Source organism: Schistocerca nitens, chromosome 1 (genome assembly GCF_023898315.1).
Source record: "Schistocerca nitens isolate TAMUIC-IGC-003100 chromosome 1, iqSchNite1.1, whole genome shotgun sequence".
NCBI lineage: Eukaryota > Metazoa > Arthropoda > Insecta > Orthoptera > Acrididae > Schistocerca > Schistocerca nitens.
The window spans coordinates 733,042,579-733,063,653 of NC_064614.1; the positions used below are offsets into that span (position 1 = coordinate 733,042,579).

General features: G+C 42.8%; 1 protein-coding gene across 5 annotated transcripts in view; it reads right to left on the reverse strand.

The window, feature by feature from the left end:
- LOC126259991 (poly(U)-binding-splicing factor half pint) overlaps positions 1 to 21,075 on the reverse strand; it is a 136,078-nt gene that overhangs the window by 67,300 nt on the left and 47,703 nt on the right. For all 5 annotated transcript variants that reach the window (XM_049957138.1, XM_049957128.1, XM_049957163.1 and 2 more), the window contains 2 exons: positions 3,585 to 3,745; positions 606 to 652 (listed from right to left, as the gene is read on the reverse strand). In XM_049957138.1, the coding sequence (XP_049813095.1) occupies positions 606 to 652; positions 3,585 to 3,745 (208 nt within the window). The remainder of the gene's footprint in view (positions 1 to 605; positions 653 to 3,584; positions 3,746 to 21,075) is intronic.

A 21,075-nucleotide genomic window follows, 5' to 3' on the forward strand; every position in this document is an offset into this window, starting at 1 on the left:
CTGAAGGACCCATTAATGGATTAAAATGAACATTAAATTTCAGTCCAATTATGTTTTGAAATCAAATTACTGAACTTGATCCAGAACTATTTTCACAGTCATTTTAAATAGCCATCATAAAAGAGAAGCACCATTTGTCATCTATAGTACCCCAATAGTAACGTTCAACATAATCTGCTAATCATGTGCATGTTCATCTTTAACATTATTTAATAAATCTATACTTCAGAAAATATGCTAAATGGAAAATTGGACAATTAAACCAGCATACACTTATGTGAACACATATATCCCAGTAACTTTCATAATGGCAAACAAAAATATAAATGTAAAGAAATCTGTGCTCTAAATTCCACAGAAAGCACAGTTCGTTACCGTAATTTGTCCTTAAATTATCCAATCCTGACTCAGAAAGTACAAACAGTTAATGGAAAACAAAAACTGAATTATTTGTGTGTAACCAAGCCAGGCATGCATGTTAAAATTTTCTGCCACCCTTTCTAATATGAACAGACTTTCTTCATAGGCCTACAATGATCAGCAATGTTTATGATTGAAATAAATTTTTATATTTTGATCAATACAACAAATATTCGATCACTGACCTGCACATAAGGGCCAAAGCTTGATGACGCTGGAATGATTTTGCTTGCTGGAAAAAAAGGGGTAGAAATTAATTGTCTTTAACAAAATGCTATTACACTTTAAAGAAAGGGAAAACATAACACTTTAAAAATGTGCTGCAGGCTTATACAACTCATGACATTAACATTAAATAAGAGGTTGTAGGGGGCAGGGGGGAGGGAGGGAGGGAGGGAGAAATCCTTGTATATCACAGGATATACGATATTTAGTGACAAAAGGAGAAAATATAGAAGTGCATTAAATGAAGCAGGCAAAAAGGAATACAAATGTTTAAAAAATGAGACTGAAGGCAAATACAAAATAGCTAAGCAGGAGTGGCTAGAGGGCAAATGTAAATCTATAGAAATATGTACAACCTGAGGAAAAATAGATGCCACCTACAGCAAAATTAAGGAGGCCTTTGGAGACAGGAGACGCAGCTGTATGAATATCAAGAGCCCGGATGGAAAATCAGAATTAAGCAAAGAAGGGGAAACTGGACGACTGAAGGAGTATATAGAAGAGCTGTACAAGAGAAACGAATGTTATAGAAAGAGAAGAGAAAGTAGATGAAGATGAGATGGGAGATACGATACTGCAAGACGAATCTGACAGAACACTGTTAAGACCTAAGCCGAAACTAGGCCTCTGGAGTAGACAACGTTCCATCAGAGTTGCTGATATCCTTGAGAGGGCCAGCCATGACAACACCATTTCACTATGTTTACGAGGCAGTGGAAACACCCTCGGACTTAAGAAATAACCAAAGAAAGGAGGTGCTGACAAGTGTGTATACCACCGAACTATCAATTTAATAAGAATTGATTGGAAAATATTGACAGAAACTAAATTCGGGCAAGATCAATACTGACCTTACGACTTATCTTAAAAGATACATCTGAGAAAGACATGACTACATTCATAACTTTTGTAGACTCAGAGAAAGCTTTTTATAATAATAACGGGATACACTCTTTGAAATTCTGAAGGAAGCAGGGGTAAAATATAGGGAGCAGAAGACTATAAACAATTAGCACAGAGACAGCAGTTAGAAAGAGTCAAAGAGCCTGAATGGGAAGCAGTGGTTTGAGAAGGGAGTGAGACAGAACTGTAGCCTATTCCTGATGTCCTTCAACCTGTATACTGAGCAAGCAGAAAAGAAAGCCAAAGAAAAATTTGGAGAAGGAATTACGGTTCAGGAAGAAGAAAGAAAAATTTTGAGGTTGAACAAAGGGCTTTAAGTGCAGTAGAATGGAATGGAGAGTGTCTTTAGAAGATACCAAATGAACATTAATAAAAATAAAATGAGGGTTATGGAATGTAGTCTAGTTAAAATAAGTGTTGCTGAGAGAATCAGATTAGGAAATACGATACTAAAAGTAGACAAGTTTTGCTGTTTTGGCAATAAAGTAATTGATAATGTCTGAAGCAGGGAAGATATGAAATTAGACTGGCAAATAGCAAGAAAAGCATTTCTGAAGAAGAGAAATGTGTTGATATCGAATTTAAATATTATTAAGTATTTTTCTGAAGACACTCGTCTGACTGTAGCCTCGTACAGAAATGAAAAGTGGACAATAAGCAGTTCAGCCAAGAACAGAAAAAAGGCTTTTGAAATGTGGTGCTACAGAAGACTGCTGAACGTTAGATGCGTAGATTGAATAACAAACGATGAAGTACTGAATTGAACTGGAGAAAAAAATTATTCCAAACCTGAATGAGAGAAGAGATTGGTTGATACGATACAATATGACACACCAATTTAGTATTGGAGTAGGTGTGGGGGGAAAAAACTGAAAAGGGAACCCAAGAGACTAGTGCAGTAAACAGGTTCAAATGGATGTGGGTGTAGTAGTTCTACAGAGGGCTGAAGAGGCTTGCACAAGATATAGTAGTGTGGAGAGCAATCCAGCCATAGGATTGAAAACAATGACATTTTTATTAGATTTCTTTCCTGTTTGTCCGTCCCACACAAATTCTGCACATGATTTTAAAGTAATTTCCCAATGTGTGTGTGTGTGTGTGTGTGTGAGAGAGAGAGAGAGAGAGAGAGAGAGAGAGTGAGAGAGAGAGAGAGAGAGAGAGAGAGAGAGAGAGAAAGGGGGAGGGAGAGGGAGAGAGGGAGAGAGGGGGAGAGAGAGAGAGAGAGAGAGAGAGAGAGAGAGAGAGAGAGAGAGAGAGAGAGAGAGAGAGAGAGAGAGAGAGACGAGACTTGAAATCTTAAACATAGCTCAGAACTGGATGACAATTCAATATTAACTCACTTTGTCAGTCTGTTCGGTAGGAGAAGCCTGAAAAACATTACTAATGCCCAGACATCTGCATGACCAGTATGTTTTACAGGTAGAATAAAATTGCAGACAGACAAGGCTGAGCAGAGATGTAAAGGGAAATAGAAATGAAACAGACTGATATTTTAGAAATGAAACAGACTGATATTTTATTAGTAAATTGGTATAACACTATTCTATTTCAGATATGATCAGCTGAAAAGGTATGAAAATAAACTTGGAATTTAACACTTCTCTCTCATAATCTCATCAAATGTTGGGCACATGCAATACAAAACTGATGCATGAATAGTTCAAGTAACTTATCTACTGTATTCATCCCACCTTTTTTATTATAAATCTTTCAAGCACTTCCATGGCTATTAAAAATTCACAATAAAAGATTTTCAGAAGTGTGTGGATGGGGCTAGGAATCTCAATGGGCTAGGAGAAATTATTTTATTCTTTCTAGTCCAATTTAAAAGTGTTGTTATAAAACTTTATTTTTATTTAAATAATACTTCTTTCTCTCTTTATCCTTAAAAATAGTTTCTAATGCAGCACCTTAACAAACAATGTATCCCAAGTATTTAGATTGTAATGTTCTTGGTAATAAGATGCCTTAAATATAACAACTGTTTCTGCATTCTTGTTAACGGATGTCATGTTGAGCTCCCTTTTTATACTTACCATTTGCTGGTGGGCGAGCGTTTGTTTCATGAGTACCATCTTTATACTCTGTTCCATAGCATATTTTTTTGCTCGAGTTACTGCATCTTGTTGTTCAGAAGTCAGTTTTGGTAATCCAGCTCCCAATATACCTGGAATGGTTGTATTTCTAGCTCCTGGACCTAAAGGACAAACAACAGTGAAAATATCTCTGTATTTTTCAAGTTATTCAATAACTAATGTAACAATGGTAACCAAGTCTTTTTAATGGGCATCAGAGGGGAGAAGATAGCTAGAGATGAAATACAAAAACAAATAACTCAATACGGCTCTGCAATAGCAGAAATTCCTGACTGCAGCACGAGGGGGCAAAAATGAACTTATTTAGTTCCTTTAATACGGATTGGTAATGTCCCCATAATTCCTGCAAAGGAACAGTCTACAATGTGGGTCGATGCATGCGTGAAGCTAAAGATGCTAGTTTCTGCTTCTCATAGGTGACAAATTGCAGCAGCATTTGTTCTGACTTGTGAGTATGCTGGTGGTTATTGATAAGACAACATGGAAACCGGCAAGTATGGGCAATAGTGGACAGTGTGATTTCTCTGCAGGTAAGAGCGACTGCTTCAGACATCCACAAGAGGTTAGTAGCTGTACAAGGAGAAACAGCACCAAGTCACAGATATGGTAGTTCAGACAGCAAGAATAGTGCAGAAAAATGCAAAAGCAGTCACACAGAAACCAAACAATGCCCAGAATGCATATTAATAATGGGGTGTAGGTAAATCACATTTGACGAGTTAGAGAAGCCAACAGATCTATTATGGGGAACCCTCTGTACCATCGCCCTTGAAGATTTGAAGATAAGAAAGTGTGTGCACAATGGGTGCCTCAACTGCTCACCATGGTGCAGAAACTGAAGTGTGAGTGAGGTGATGAGACTGGTCGATGCGACAGCACAGTGCACATCTAGCGGAGTTCTTTGATCATCTAGTCATCGTTGATGAATTTTGGTTCTTGCACGAGATTCCAGAATATAAAAGCCAGCCTATGGAGTGGAAGCATACCTACAGTCCTCGTCCCAAGAACTCACAGCTGGGACCATTTGTGCAGAAGCAAATGGTGACTGTGATCTGGGATGAGGTAGAGATACTGCTGGTGGGGCAGTTCCTTCCTAATATCGTCCTCAACAGTGATTGTTACTACAGTTCAGTGATCGGCCGAAACATTCAACTATGTCGCCACGGAAAATGAGGCCATGGCATTCTGCTCCCAACATGGCAACATGCAGCTACATGTATTGCCATTGTCAATGAACTGTGCTGTCACATCCCCCATATTTGCCGGATGTGGCTTCTAGCGACTATGCCCTAAGCGATGCAATGTAAGAAGCTCACCACCAATGACGAACATCATGCAGTTGTCCACCAGTGGCACTGGGATACCCCCAAAGAACAATTTGCTATGTAAACATGAAAACTGCCAGTACAATGGAAAAAGAGTGTAGATATTGGCAGGGAATACCTGTAATATAATCTCTATTCATTTATTCAGTAAACTGTTCCTGCGAACACAAAAAATTGTAGTGCCACTCATTTTTTAAAGCCCTAAGTACTTCCTCCACATTTCTTGCAGGTTTTCCCCACCTAGTCATCAGTTTCTGTGTCAGCACATACTAAGCTGAAAGGCTGACATGTGAAGCTGATAAACATGCCATCTCATATAAATATCACAGTGCTGCCCATAGATAAGCAAACGAAATCTTTATGCAGGATACGGCTGTGTGAAAGTAACTTAAGAGCCAAACCAAAGCAACTGACCTCTTCAGCCAAACACCAATATAATGAAACAGCAGCCATAGCTACTCATATTCCTCACACTCCTTTTTTGAGCGTTGTAGGATGTATTGTAGTAAAACATATACTTATTCATGTGTTACTTTCCACTTAAATTACATCAACATTTAAGTACTTTTTGGCCTGCATATAATTTAAACCTTAGTACAAAAGTAGGGGGTTAGAGGGGGTAGAGTCACAAGTCCCACAATCAGTGCACATGAAATGGCTTTTCTGCTGCTCTGAGAACGAGCAATCAGAGCAGTGGAATCTATTTTTTTTAAATCAAATATATGGTGACATAAGTTAAGATCCCAGGTGCACACCCTGCAGCCAGTCACCCTGGTGAGCCCTGGTAACTAAACACGGAATTTTATGTGACAATCAAAAGCATTGAAAAAGTTTTAATACATACACTGATTGCACAATGTAATGGATACAAGACGGGCTTCAGAAGCAGTGGGTTGTGGTTTCGAATCTCATCAGAGGAATTCATTTTTATTTTTAAATCTTTATCGAAATGACTTTGATAATTATTTTTATTCCATTAATTAGTTTAAATGTAATTCTTAATATAGATGGTTTCAAAAAGTCAATCCCACCACTGGGGTCCTCTCCTTGGGAGTTAATAATTTTTTGGAAGGAGGGAGGAGAGAGCAGGCCAGAGTGAACAAACGTTTATGCACTTGGTAGAAAAGGAGCAATATAAATACAACAGTTTAAATAGCCACTGGTTTTAATTGTCTTCAAATTACGAAATGTCAAGTATCACAAAATTCAGTATCCAGGTAGTCACACACACAAGATTAGTACTCCCTATGAAATTTTCCTTCCAAATGGCTATAAGCAATGTGGTGCACTGGCTTTCTGAGACAACTGGGTATCAAAGCCCTCTGTAAAGTCCCGATCAAGATTTTTGGGAGGTTTCCCTGGAAATCCTCTCCCAAATTACCTGTCATTTAGATAGTTTGTGGTTTCCCGACACTGCTTAAGGCAAATAGTGGGATACGTTCTATGAAAATGATAGAGCGGATTTTCTTTCCCATTCTTTCACAATCCAAATTTGTCCTACAGTTACGATGACTTCGTAATTGGTGGGACATTAAACCCTAATCTTCCATATTTCTTGCAAATGTTCAGCAATGTGTCATTTAGTTAATCCAGTCTTCCAAAGTGGTAAATGATGTCCTCAACCAATTTCTGCTCTATTTAAATATTGATAGTATAATTTAGAAATGCAAACATTACTTGTAAATTGTACCACTGCCTTTTTGAATTGAATGTACTGGTGCTGATGAACTTGCAGCCCATTTCTGTTGCCATGGAATCAAGAGCAGGTCAAACTGGTTTGTGGACATTCTTCCAAAATTTTTTACCGACATCTAGTAACCAGAAATTGTAAATAGCTGTTTCTCCTTGCACTGTGTGATTTCATCCTTCTCGTGTTCTGAATTAAAACTCTTTTAATGTTGTCAATGATCAAAACAAAATCCTCATGTAAAACATATAGCAGATGGAGGGGGGGGAGATAGAGGGAGGAGAGGGATAGAGGGAGAAGGGGGAAGGGGGAGGGGGGGTTAGGCAGGAGGGGGAGGGGAGGAGAGAGAGGGGGGATAGAGGGGGAGGGGAGGAGGAGAGAGAGGGGGATAGAGGGGGAGGGGAGGAGGAGAGAGAGGATAGAGGGGGAGGGGAGGAGGAGAGAGGGGGATAGAGGGGGAGGGGAGGAGAGAGAGGGGGTAGAGGGGGGATAGAGGGGGAGGGGAGGAGAGAGAGGGGGTAGAGGGGGGATAGAGGGGGAGGGGAGGAGAGAAAGAGGGGGATAGAGGGAGAGGGCAGGAGAGAGAGGGGGATAGAGGGAGAGGGCAGGAGAGAGAGGGGGATAGAGGGAGAGGGCAGGAGAGAGAGGGGGATAGAGGGAGAGGGCAGGAGAGAGAGGGGGATAGAGGGAGAGGGCAGGAGAGAGAGGGGGATAGAGGGAGAGGGCAGGAGAGAGAGGGGGATAGAGGGGGGATAGAGGGGGAGGGGAGGAGAGAGAGGGGGGATAGAGGGGGAGGGGAGGAGAGAGAGTGGGGATAGAGGGGGAGGGGAGGAGAGAGAGGGGGTAGAGGGGGGATAGAGGGGGAGGGGAGGAGAGAAAGAGGGGGATAGAGGGAGAGGGCAGGAGAGAGAGAGGGATAGAGGGAGAGGGCAGGAGAGAGAGGGGGATAGAGGGAGAGGGCAGGAGAGAGAGGGGGATAGAGGGAGAGGGCAGGAGAGAGAGGGGGATAGAGGGGGAGGGGAGGAGAGAGGGGGGGATAGAGGGGGAGGGGAGGAGAGAGGGGGGGGATAGAGGGGGAGGGGAGGAGAGGAGGGATAGAGGGGGAGGGGAGGGGAGAGAGGGGGGATAGAGGGGGAGAAGAGAGAGGAGGGATAGAGGGGGAGGGGAGGAGAGAGGGGGGATAGAGGGGGAGGGGAGGAGAGAGGGGGGGAGGGGCGAGAAGCGAGGGGGTAGGAGAGCGAGGGGAGGAGAGAGGGGGGAGGAGAGAGGGGGAAGGAGAGAGGGGGGAGGAGAGAGGGAGGGAGGAGAGAGGGGGAGGGAGGGAGGAGAGAGGGGGAGGAGAGAGGGGGGAGGAGAGAGGGGGGAGGAGAGAGGGGGGAGGAGAGAGGGGGGAGGAGAGAGGGGGGAGGAGAGAGGGGGGAGGAGAGAGGGCGGAGGAGAGAGGGCGGAGGAGCGAGGGGGGAAGGAGAGAGGGCGGAGGAGCGAGGGGGGAAGGAGAGAGGGGGAAGGAGAGAGGGGGAAGGAGAGAGGGGGAAGGAGAGAGGGGGAAGGAGAGAGGGGGAAGGAGAGAGGGGGAAGGAGAGAGGGGGAAGGAGAGGGGGGGAAGGAGAGAGGGGGAAGGAGAGAGGGCGGAGGAGCGAGGGGGAAGGAGAGAGGGGGATAGGGGGAAGGATGGAGGGGGGTAGGGGGAAGGAGGGAGGGGGTAGGGGGGAAGGAGGGAGGGGGTAGGGGGGAAGGAGGGAGGGGGATAGGGGGAAGGAGGGAGGGGGATAGGGGGAAGGAGGGAGGGGGATAGGGGGAAGGAGGGAGGGGGATAGGGGGAAGGAGTAGAGGGGAGAGGGAGGAAGGAGTAGAGGTGAGAGGGGGGAAGGAGTAGAGGTGAGAGGGGGGAAGGAGTAGAGGGGAGAGGGGGGAAGGAGTAGAGGGGAGAGGGGGGAAGGAGTAGAGGGGAGAGGGGGGAAGGAGTAGAGGGGAGAGGGGGGAAGGAGTAGAGGGGAGAGGGGGGAAGGAGTAGAGGGGAGAGGGGGGAAGGAGTAGAGGGGAGAGGGGGAAGGAGTAGAGGGGAGAGGGGGGAAGGAGTAGAGGGGAGAGGGGGAAGGAGTAGAGGGGAGAGGGGGAGGGGGAGAGGGGGGCAGAGGGAGGGGGAGTGCGGGGGGGAGAGGGAGTGTGAGGGGAACAGAGGGAGGGGGAGAGATGGGGGCAGGGATAGAGAAGAGGGCAGAGAGGCGGCATGGGGGGAGAGGGGGCAAGGGGGGAGAGGGGGCAAGGGGGGAGAGGGGGCAAGGGGGGAGAGGGGGCAAGGGGGGAGAGGGGGCAAGGGGGGAGAGGGGGCAAGGGGGGAGAGGGGGCAAGGGGGGAGAGGGGGCAAGGGGGGAGAGGGGGCAAGGGGGGAGAGGGGGCAAGGGGGGAGAGGGGGCAAGGGGGGAGAGGGGGCAAGGGGGGAGAGGGGGCAAGTGGGGAGAGGGGGCAAGTGGGGAGAGGGGGCAAGTGGGGAGAGGGGGCAAGGGGGGAGAGGGGGCAAGTGGGGAGAGGGGGTAAGGAGGGAGAGGGGGTAAGGAGGGAGAGGGGGCAAGGGGGGAGAGGGGGCAAGGGGGGAGAGGGGGCAAGGGGGGAGAGGGGGCAAGGGGGGAGAGGGGGCAAGGGGGGAGAGGGGGCAAGGGGGGAGAGGGGGCAAGGGGGGAGAGGGGGCAAGTAGGGAGAGGGGGTAAGTAGGGAGAGGGGGTAAGGAGGGAGAGGGGGTAAGGAGGGAGAGGGGGTAAGGAGGGAGAGGGGGAATGAGGGATGGTTGAGAGAGGGGGAAGGAGGGATGGGTGAGGGGTGAGAGAGGGGGAAGGAGGGAGGGGTGAGGGGTGAGAGAGGGGGGAGGAGGGAGGATATAGGGAGGAGGGGTGAGGAGGGATGGGGAGGGAGGATATAGGGAGGAGGGGTGAGGAGGGATGGGGAGGGAGGATATAGGGAGGAGGGGGGAGAGGGGAGGAGGGAGGATATAGGGAGGAGGGGGGAGAAGGAGGGAGGATATAGGGAGGAGGGGGGAGAGGGGAGAAGGAGGGAGGATATAGGGAGGAGGGGGGAGAGGGGAGAAGGAGGGTGATGGAGGAGGTGGGAGAGGGGAGGAGGGGGGGGGAGGGGAGGAGGAGGGGGGGAGAGGGAAGGCGGAGGAGGGGGAGAGAGGGAAGGCGGAGGAGGGGGAGAGAGGGAAGGCGGAGGAGGGGGAGAGAGGGAAGGCGGAGGAGGGGGAGAGAGGGAAGGCGGAGGAGGGGGAGAGAGGGAAGGCGGAGGAGGGGGAGAGAGGGAAGGCGGAGGAGGGGGAGAGAGGGAAGGCGGAGGAGGGGGAGAGAGGGAAGGCGGAGGAGGGGGAGAGAGGGAAGGCGGAGGAGGGGGAGAGAGGGAAGGCGGAGGAGGGGGAGAGAGGGAAGGCGGAGGAGGGGGAGAGAGGGAAGGCGGAGGAGGGGGAGAGAGGGAAGGCGGAGGAGTGGGAGAGGGAAGGCGGAGGAGTGGGAGAGGGGAGGAGTGGGAGAGGGGAGGAGTGGGAGAGGGGAGGAGTGGGAGAGGGGAGGAGTGGGAGAGGGGAGGAGTGGGAGAGGGGAGGAGTGGGAGAGGGGAGGAGTGGGAGAGGGGAGGAGTGGGAGAGGGGAGGAGTGGGAGAGGGGAGGAGTAGGGGAGTGGGGAGGAGGAGGGGAGTGGGAGAGGGGAGGAGGGGAGTGGGAGAGGGGAGAAGGAGGGGATTGGGAGAGGGGAGGAGCAGGGGATTGGGAGAGGGGAGGAGGGGATTGGGAGAGGGGAGGTGGAGGGTACGGGAGGGGGAGGTGGGAGAATGAGGGGAGGGGGAGGATAGGGTGGGAGGATAGGGTGGGAGGGGAGGTGGGGAGGGGAGGAGGAGGTGGGGGAGAGGGGAGGATAGGGATAGGGGAGAAGGAGGGGGAGGAGGAGGTGGGGGAGGAGGTGGGGGAGAGGGGAGGATGGGGAGAGGGGAGAAGGAGGGGGAGAAGGAGGGGGAGAGGGGGGGAGGAGGGGGGGAAGGAGGGGGAGAGGGGGGGAGGAGGGGGGGAAGGAGGGGGAGAGGTAGGGAGGAGGAGAAGTAGGGAGGAGGAGAGAGAGGGGGGAGTGAGTTGTTTCAATTTTGAGGTCCCACAGATTTGAAAGATGGAAATACTAATAATGCACTTTTAAGGAAGATAGGAGTATCTAGCATGGCAAACAAGTGTGTTTCAGTGCCAGTTTCGAAGCCCCAGTGGCCTTTAATTAGAATACGTCTTCCGTTGTTATTTGTATCTGAATTCATAAACGTCATCGGAATAGTATTTTCGATTTTATTATTACAATACAGTTTTCAATTTCTTGCTAAAATACTGGTTTCTGGGAAAATATCTCTTAATACTTTCTACAATTTATGCTTTCAAATTTTCCCCATTTTACAAATTTGAATGGATATTTAAATGGCTGTACCTGCTTTTCATCATGTTCCTCATTTCTGATTGAATGGTGACAGGAACTACACTGTTTATTTCCTTGCCAAATTTGTCAGACTCATCTACATTGACACGTTCTTTTTCCATCATAAACAGCACTGTGCATGTGACTTACTGTAACAAATCCATCCAATAATACTGTCGGACAATATAATAGAGTACAGAATTTCCCAAAATCTTCATTAAATAATCATCCATTTTCAAAACAAGATGGTGGTTTGGTAAGTATGGTAAATTAGCATGAAAGAATGGGACATTTCTGAAATTACCTGAGATTTCCCCAATTTTTCGAGGTTAAAATGCAATTCCAAGTTTTCCAGAAGAATTGGGATTGGTAACCATGTGTGATATTTGGAAGAAAAATGCAAGCTTCAGACTTTTTATTTAATACTTTGGCATGCAAGATAATTATTAATAATAACTGCGTGTTAATGCTTTTCTCATAAAAATCACTCATTCAAATTGAGAATGCAGTCAGTGAACACAGTAGGCACCATCCAACTGTTTTTTTTATTCCCTGTATGGTTGGCTCTGAGCACTATGGGACTTAACATCTGTGGTCATCAGTCCCCTAGAATTTAGAACTACTTAAACCTAAGGACATCACACACATCCATGCCCGAGGCAGGATTCGAACCTGCGACCGTAGTAGTCGCGCGGTTCCGGACTGAGCGCCTGAACCGCTAGACCACCGCGGCCGGCTTTATTCCCTATACATCGATTTCCAGTTCACCCTGCAATTCCCAACTAATGGAGCTAAATTCAGGTTGTTTTCGACCTGACAGAGTTTGTTGAAGCACACATTTGTTTTGGTGTTTCAAAATTTTTGCCCAGCCTTGTATGTTTGACTGATAGTGTTCCAATATTCTTAAAAGATTGTATTTATAATGAAGCCTGTTTTTCAGATCCATCCAAACTGCATTCTGCCAATACTGTAATTCTCTATTATTCTTAACTGGAGCTCTATTTTTAACTGATGTTGACCGTGTAGAGCTCGCAGTTGCAGTTTCAGAATTTATACATGCCCATCTATGACTTCGGTATTCTCTCAACTGCCTTAAACAGCTCCATCTTCACACAGGATTTGTTTTCACTCCAATTTCCTTCCCATTGCATGTAAAAAAGAAATTATCTATCTATATTTGGAAACAAAGAACAAAAAACACTTTTGACACAAAATTCATGTATTTTGACACACGACTCATCAATCGCCAAATTCGGAAACTGAATGAAATGTTCTGATAATGTCAATATTCAAAGACAAGCTGTAAATAATAACAGCAGTAACCACTGTTTAATTTGTTTGGCATAACTAAAATAAATACGACAATAACTGTGTGCAGCTTTGTGACTATGGAAAGCAGTTCTTCTGAGAAATAAAACCTTTAAGTTAAATTAAGTTTCAATTTGAAGAGAAAAACTATTAAATCATATAGTCCATGGGAGCAGAGTTATTTGGTGTAAAGTGTTTCTTAAGGAAAATTTTATAAACCAGTAACAAATGAAGAACAGTCTGTTGCTGAGACTAAGAACGGGCTGACGACAAAGCAGTGCTGTATCAGTCAACCAAATAAGAATGTGTGATCATCCTTCTTCCTGTATTACATGATGTAACTGTTACTTCATACTGCATGTGTTAGTCTTCCCAAGTTTTCCTTTGTTTCACCAAAGGTTGTCCCTTCTCTTGATTGGCATACATGCAGTATTTTGGGCTTACAATTTTTGTTCATACTATCTAAGCAATGTGTTCATTTTGTTCTCTAGTCCTGAATGTGATCTCTCATACTTTGTAATTTTGTGTTTATTCCATCATTTCAATGCTGTAATGTTTGTCTTTTATGCCCTACACGGCTATTATATCACAGTTACAGCAAACATTTATCTTTTTACCTGGATCAGAACAACAAAGTGATTGACAGTTGAGCCTTGAAAAGGGGGGGGGGGGGAGAGAGAGATTCTGTCAGTTCTCTGTTACAAACACAATACACTTCCAGTAGAAGTAGCTGTGTGGTTCCGTACAACTCAGCATCGCTTCAGTACTACACAGCATACTTAGGGAGGCTGCTACCTTTTATGTAATCAAATCTTCATATTTTGTTGCCTGTATTAGCTTATTGGAATGAAGCAATGTTTGAAGATGGCTGAATGAATTTAGTCTCACGTTTATTTTTAATAACTAATTTGTTTTGATCTTCTCCATAGATCTGATCTAGTTGATCAAAGTTCAAAGATTAAGCTCTGCAGTTGTCAAGATTTCAGATGTTTTAAGGAATAGGCAATTACAATCTGGTTGTCAGAAACTAAATAAGTCATCACATATTTATTATTACACTAGCAGTGCGATGGTGGGTGTACAAGGATGACAACTATATGCACATGCACCCTACCCACATTTTCATATAATGCTGGAGCCAAACGTCCTGGCAAAAGCAGCCCAGCTAGTTGCAGCTCCAACAACACAGGCAGTGAACACTGAATTTCATTGGTAAACCACACAAAACTAAAGCATTCACACCATGACAAACGAGAACATAGAAGAATACGTGAAATCATTTCAAGTGACAACATAATAAAAGAGACAGAAGATGAGGCTTTGCCTGACACCCCCATCCAAAACCACTCACCAAGAATTGATCTCATCAATATTTTTACCATCATGAATAACAGATTGCAAATTGATACACTGATGAACAGCATAGATAGAGGTTAGAATACAAAAGCTATGGTACCAGAATGGGCCACATCACAAAGTGAGTAAGGATAAACACTCACCAGATAATTGAGGCATTGAGCAGTAAGGCACATATGGAAGACTGAACTCCCCTAACTGAATGGAATGAGAATTTGAACACCATTCCTGTATGTTGCGAGTCCAGCGCCTTAATCACTGTCACCTTGTTTAGTGTTCAGTTAGTCTCTCAACAAATGCAAGCGCACAACAGGTAACACTACAAATTTTCTGCTAACTGAGGCTTTCACGCACTTATTTTTTTTTCCTTTTGCTCCATTATGACCTTAAATTGTATCTTCCAACAATTTGGGACTGTAAAATTTCGCAAAAATTATAATGTGAAAAACAATGTGAAACTATGAGCTTTTAGCAAAATTATGCAGAACAAGCGATTTTTAAGAGATCACAAGGGTTGTTATTTTGCCATACAAAAATATTATAATTCTGACCTCAGCGGTTCACTAATAATTGTAACTGACAAATATTGAATGTTAAAACTGCATTTTGTCTTCTAATCTCCTCAAGCTGACATTCATTTATAACCTTAAATCTCTTCTAATCTCCTCAAGCTGACATTCATTTATAACCTTAAATCAACAGTTAATTTCCCCTGTAATAAACTTTGAAGCGATGATGAAAATAGTGCCTAATTTGGCAAAAAGCAATACCAAAATTTGGAATCATCTATTTTTGCAAAATTTGGTATAAAGTAACAGCGAATTTGACAAAAAAATGAAATTTGCAAAAAAATTGCCAAAATTAACCCAGAATAAAAAAAGTAAAACAAATTTTCCTGTTCCTATCAATAACAATTACTTTTAATAGTAGTAGCATTCAAATTTAAATATGATAATTCCAAAATGCAATTCAATTTTTACTTGTCTGTAACATGTTATACAAAAAGAAGACTATAAATAATAACTTATTTAAAACTTCCTGACAGATTGAAACTGTGAGCCAGACCGAGACTCTAACTCGGGACCTTTGCCTTTCGCGGGCAAGTTCTCTACCGACTGAGCTATCCAAGCAGACTCATGACCCGTCCTCACAGCTTCAATTCCCCCAGTACCTCGTCTCCTATCTTCCAAACTTCACAAAAGCTTTCCTACAAACCTTGCAGAACTAGCACTCCTGGAAGAAAGGATATTGCAGAGACATGGCTTAGCCACAGCCTGGGGGATGTTTCCAGAGTGAAATTTTCACTCTGCAGCAGAGTGTGCGCAGTTATGAAACTTCCTGGCAGATTAAAGGCAAAGTTCCCAAATTTGAGTCTCGATCCGGCACACAGTTTTAATCTTCTCAGCGCACACTCCGCTGCAGAGTGAAAATTTCATTCTTCAATAACTTATTTCATTTTCTATCTTCCACCCCTAGTATTCTAGACAGTGAGTTGTTCTCCCCTTCTCTTTGAAGCCTAAATTCAATTTTTTTTTGCATAACATTATTCAAATCATTTAAGTACTGTATCTTTTACTACTCACTTTCTAAACTAGCCTATTTTCTTTCTCAGGGCTCTCCTTCCCAAATTTCGTCAAAATTGTTTCAGCAGGTTAGTAATAATAAATTTAAGCATCATGCATGACGTGTCAGTTCTTCGTCCATCTCAGTGTTTTTGAAGTTTTACACCCTGGACTACACGTCATGCAATGATATAATTTTGTAGGCACATTCAGTGGTACATGGGAACACTAGCAAAAAGTGTCACAAATACAGTTAGTAGTGCAGAAGTAAGAAATTAAAATGTCATGCCTGATGCAGAAATGGACAGAAACAATGTTGTAAATGATAAACTTTTTTTTCTTTCACCATTATGTGGGGAGTGTCAGGGAGAAAAGAACCGCAAAGGTTTGAAATTCTGTGTACAGTTTGTTGCTAGTCACTACCTTTCTCAAATACTAGATGAATAAAATCAGGGTATTTGTGTGTCATGGCCTACACCACTTTTTCACCCCCACTCTTACCCTTACCCCTTTGATAGGTAGATGGTTGTTACTCACAAAGTTATTCTTTCCAGACAGTAAGTGATGTGTGTGCCAAGTTTGGTTATAATGGGTCCAGTGGTTTCAGCGGAGATGTGGAACATGCATACATGTAATCTTTTCTATCCACGATCAAATTTTGGTGATATATACCCTATACAATGCCCCTAGCTATGCTGAAGTTACCAGCGAAAACCCCATAAAAATCTGTTTAATAATTTTGGAGATTAGTGTGTTCAAAAACAAACACATACAAGTTATACAGATTTAATATTAGACAAGATAGGAATCTGATAGTTCTGGTGACTGATGGAACACTGAATGGGGCACAAAAACTACACATATATGACTAGTAGTAATTTGTGATGTAAACACATGTGTTAGGTCAGCCACATAGCAAATGCTGAGTTCCAGTTGTATGCAAATTCATGTTAAAGCATACACAATACATGAATAAATGATTGCTACAGGAACTGAACTTGATATGCATAATGGTAACAAAGTTCTAAAAACTGTCAGATTGTTGCATTTCTTCAAATAATGCAGTCCACATCCACAATGGTAAACATACAGTATTATTACCAATAACATTATAATCAGCCATTTGACTTTCACCACTAGACAGAAGTCACCTCTAGACTTATCCTTCAGTAATCCATACTGCTCCTGCACGTTCCCTAATTTCATCTTCCCAACTTATAAAAATTCATCATTGTTACACACATCTTTTCTCATCACTAGGAATCTATCTAAGAACTTCCTGGGTGCATCTACCCTAAATTTATTTGGCTGTGTGTCCCATCCACCATATTACAGTCATAGTTTGTCTTCCACTCCTTTCTAGTCCCTCATTCATTTGTTTTTCTGCCCGTCACAGTAATTCCCAAAATGTATCCCACTGTTCCCTGCTGAGCAATCCTCCACATTAAAGTCCATGCTTCATTACCATTAACGAAAGTCGTATTACACACTAATTGCAAAACTTTCTGCTCTACACATAGAATGCTTAGTTTTGAAAACTAATTAGTTTACCAAAAACCTGTAACTTTATATTCTTTTGTTTATTTATTTAGCTATCTGCGGAGTCACCGTCTCCTGTTTTGTTACGTATACTTAATTTTAGCCTTATTATAATTGATATTCAGGACAACTTTCAAACAACTTCAAACAAGTGGTTCCTGTTCTACCACCTAGCCTACTGGTAGTAGTATATGCTGCTGGTTGGTACAGGTGTGTGTGTGTGTTATTTAATTTGTTCTAGCACAGGCTTTATTTGTCAAAGATAAATGAAAATTTTGGGAATTATTATAAATTACCTGCATTACATTTAAAGTGTACCTGATCAGTTAAAATGGGCTTCTAGCATAGTGCACTTTGAAGCAATCTTTGAAACAAACTTATACTGCAGTCTCTTGTTGGGAGCTTTCAGTTGTTTTGCTGCAAGACTAGGGTGGTTTTAATTTAAGCCAAATGAGACAGACCAACTATTTACTGTCATAAGAATTTATTAATATTATGTTTTAACTTTTCTTGCGATATAAGAAATACACTAGCATTTAACTTCCAGGGGGAAAATATAACTTGATGTAGAATCGTAATGACTGAATAGTACAATTTTGTCCTATTTGGAAGTACATACAAATTTATAGATCTTCACTAAATTCTCGGCTCTTTTCCCTCTTAAATTATTTCTTAATTTTGACAAAACAAACCTGTACATGGAGAAGATTCTCTCAGTGGATGCAGTGCTGGCTGGGCAAGAAATGACGCTTTTCACAAAAGTAATAAATCCTGGTGGTAACTTTCCTTCTCCTTTTTTTTGCTGTTTTCAGTTCCATTATCATCCACCATTTATTTGGATGAAACTGTGTTACAAATGCACCAGAATACTTAGAGGCAGGAATGTAACTGGAATCATCAATCCTAAAAGGCAAAATAATTTAAATCCACTCTAGATGCATCTTTTTGAGTCAGTTTTCTGCAATTTCTTCCTGTTCAGCAGTTATCTTCTCCCTCTGAATCTGGGATGTAACATATCAGCAAGGTATTGAAAGAGTTCTAGTCCTTATTTCTCTCATTCTTTATTACATTCTTGTAGGGTGCTATACCTGGACTTTCTAAAAGACTGATCCATAGTTCGACAGCTTCTGCAAAATATTCATGCTGTCTATTTGAAGAAGATCCAAGACAATGCAAACCTCTGACAGTTGTCACAAAAGATGAGTTCTATATTTATAAATTACAACATTATCCAAGAATTTCCTATTGTTGGCAGGGACTTCTTCAGAGTGCTCTTGTTACAATTTCTACATATTTCCAACTATTATAAATAAAAGTGCATAGGCTATCATGCTGGGGATTCCATCTAACAGGATTTGGGAGCTGTGGTGGAAGACCATTCTTTTCTTTTATCCAATGACGTGATTGGTGGTGGTTTGAAAAATACTTTTGAACTTCACCAGTTAAGTTTTATTACAACTATAAATCCTACATCATCTCTCAGTAGATTAATGCAATGAGTCAAACAACCATATGTTAACAAGTCGGATAGGTGGTCTATTAAAAGCTGCCTCAGTTTTATCACTTTATTTTCACCATCAGTGCAAACAGCAAATACTTCTTTCTGAAAATTATCTTCTGACATTTTGATTGAATTTTTCAAAAATTCTGCACAATATTTAGCTGCCTTTTGGTTGGCTTCTAAATCAACTGCATTTAGTAAGAATGTTTGTTGGCTGTATCTTGTCGTAGTATAATGCGATTATGCTCTTTATAACTCCAAGTGGAACATTTATATCAGCCTCATCCAAATCTTCATCAAACAATATCTCATTTAATTTGAAGCAATCAGGCCCAATGTAACCAGGTCACAGTGCCTGAATCATGTGTGTGTATTCTTGACTTGAATTTGCATTGAAGGTTATGTTATTAGCATACAAGAATTTTGCTTTCAGTAGACCCGGTCGTTCATTCCACTGATCAATGGTTTTAATCACAAAATCCAGCAGGCTAGTCTGTTTTCTCTTCAGTGGAGTTGAAGTTTAATGTTGACTACCATGACTTACTACTCGTAAACCATTACTATTGCTTCTACTGGAGCAGCTTGAGGGAGAATCAATTTCCAATATAGGATTATTATTATTATTCTGAGTTGCCGGAGGTAAATCGCATATCGTTAATACAGCATTGAAAAGTCCTTTCTCTTAATGCAGTTTTTCAGATGACATTTCATTCTTGCCACTGAGATCAACATTGCAGTGCTTGAGAAAGTTTTCCATGACGACACAGTCTTAACAACCATCTGCTTAAACAAAGGACTGAGATAACTGTGCAAGGCTCTGGATGCCAACACAAGAGAATTTAATAACCTGTTTTGCCTGTTTAATTTACCAGTTTTTCCACTATTGAAGTGGTCGTTAAGAATGAGTTAGTGTTCTGAATGTATCAATGATACATTAGCTGTAATTATGAAAAAATCCAAAAAACAAATAAAAACAGGATTTTTCTCAACCCTATGCAAGACACAGCTGAAATTAATATGTGCATCTACTGACTTTTCAATGGATATACAAACAACCAATGCCTTGAGCACTGAAATATTTGATTTCACATATAACATTACACTTCTTTTTCTTTCCATGCGAAAACACTTAATTCCTGATAATACTCATAACAGTGCACATGCAGAGATAACCCTACGTGTAACTGATGATATAGTACAGCCAGATACCAAAAGATGGCAGATCAATGTAGTTTTGTATGCAAGACTGCAAATGGCACGTATATAGTTGAGTTACCTTCAGTACAAACACTCACAGCCCCTGAATAAGTATTCGGATTCCCGGCTTAAGTGGATAAATTCTTCAGCCAGTTGCTGAGATTTATATGCATTAGAGGCAAATTATAATGTCAACAGCAAAACAAAGACGCTTCAAGCAAGTTACACTAAAATGCATTTTGCTTTCCTCCAGTTAAAGAGTTCTGAAAAATTCCTCTAGCACTACTGAGACTATTTATGAATTTCTCAGTATCTTGTGAGGTATAATTGAAACTGTAGAACTGTAGCTGTGACAAATATTCTTCGGTATACTCATGGATTTTAGCAATGTTTTGTTCCTATAGGCTTTAGTAATAAATTTCGTAGGTAAGGTATCGAGAAATGTGTAAAAAAAATTAGAATCCCAAACAAAGTGACTCCCCCCCCCCCCTACACACACACACACACACACACACACACACACACACACACACACAGTGCTCTATTCTATATTTCATTCATTGCTATCTACTGGTCCATAGTGTTATATTCACTTCTAATGCTACCTTGTTCTTTTGCTTGATTAAAACCAAATGTGTTTTCAAAGATATAATATTAGCAAATACCTTTTGCGTTTTAGATTGGACGCAGTATACACCAATGTATTCAGTAAATCATTTTGCAATTTTCTTTTGCGCTAGATCTATAGATTTAATCATTTCTCTACAGTCAGCATTTCCTGGTTCTTCTCTTTCCCGCATACTTCCAAGTGAGATTACCTTGTAAACATCATTAATTTCACTAACAGAACCATCATCACCAACTCTACCTCATATTTTAAGGGGAAAAAGCAAATTTGGAAGATATCACTCTGGCAATCGATCCCAAACAGAAATTTGGACCATAAATCTGACAGAACATTTTTATGAGCTCCCGAACATACAGCTTTTAAAATTGCTTCACCAGGTCCTACTAAAACCAACAAGCCACATTCCTAAATGTTGACATCCACCTCAAAGATGTCTGCATCAGTGCCTCTGTCCGTATCAAACCTACTAACCATCAGCAATACCTCCACTTCGACAACTGCCACCCATTCTATACAAAGAAGTCCCTTCCATAAAGCCTAACAACCTGTGGTCGTCACGCCCGCAATGATGAGTAGTCCCTCTCAAAATATACTGAGGGTCTCACTCAAGCCTTCACAGACCGTAGTTAGCCTCCCAACCTTGTACAAAAACAAATCTCCCGCGCCTCATCTTTCCAGTCTTCCACCACCTCCCAAAGTCCTGCCGTCAGCCACAGAGGAGCATTCCCCTCGTAACCCAGTGCCACTCAGGACTGGAGCAACTGAATTACATTATCTGCCAGGGTTTCAACTACTTCTCACATGTCCTGAAATGTCCTGCCCACTACCCTTTCCATCTCTCCCACAGTGGAATTCCGCAGTCCACCAAACTTACACAATATACTTGTCCATCCC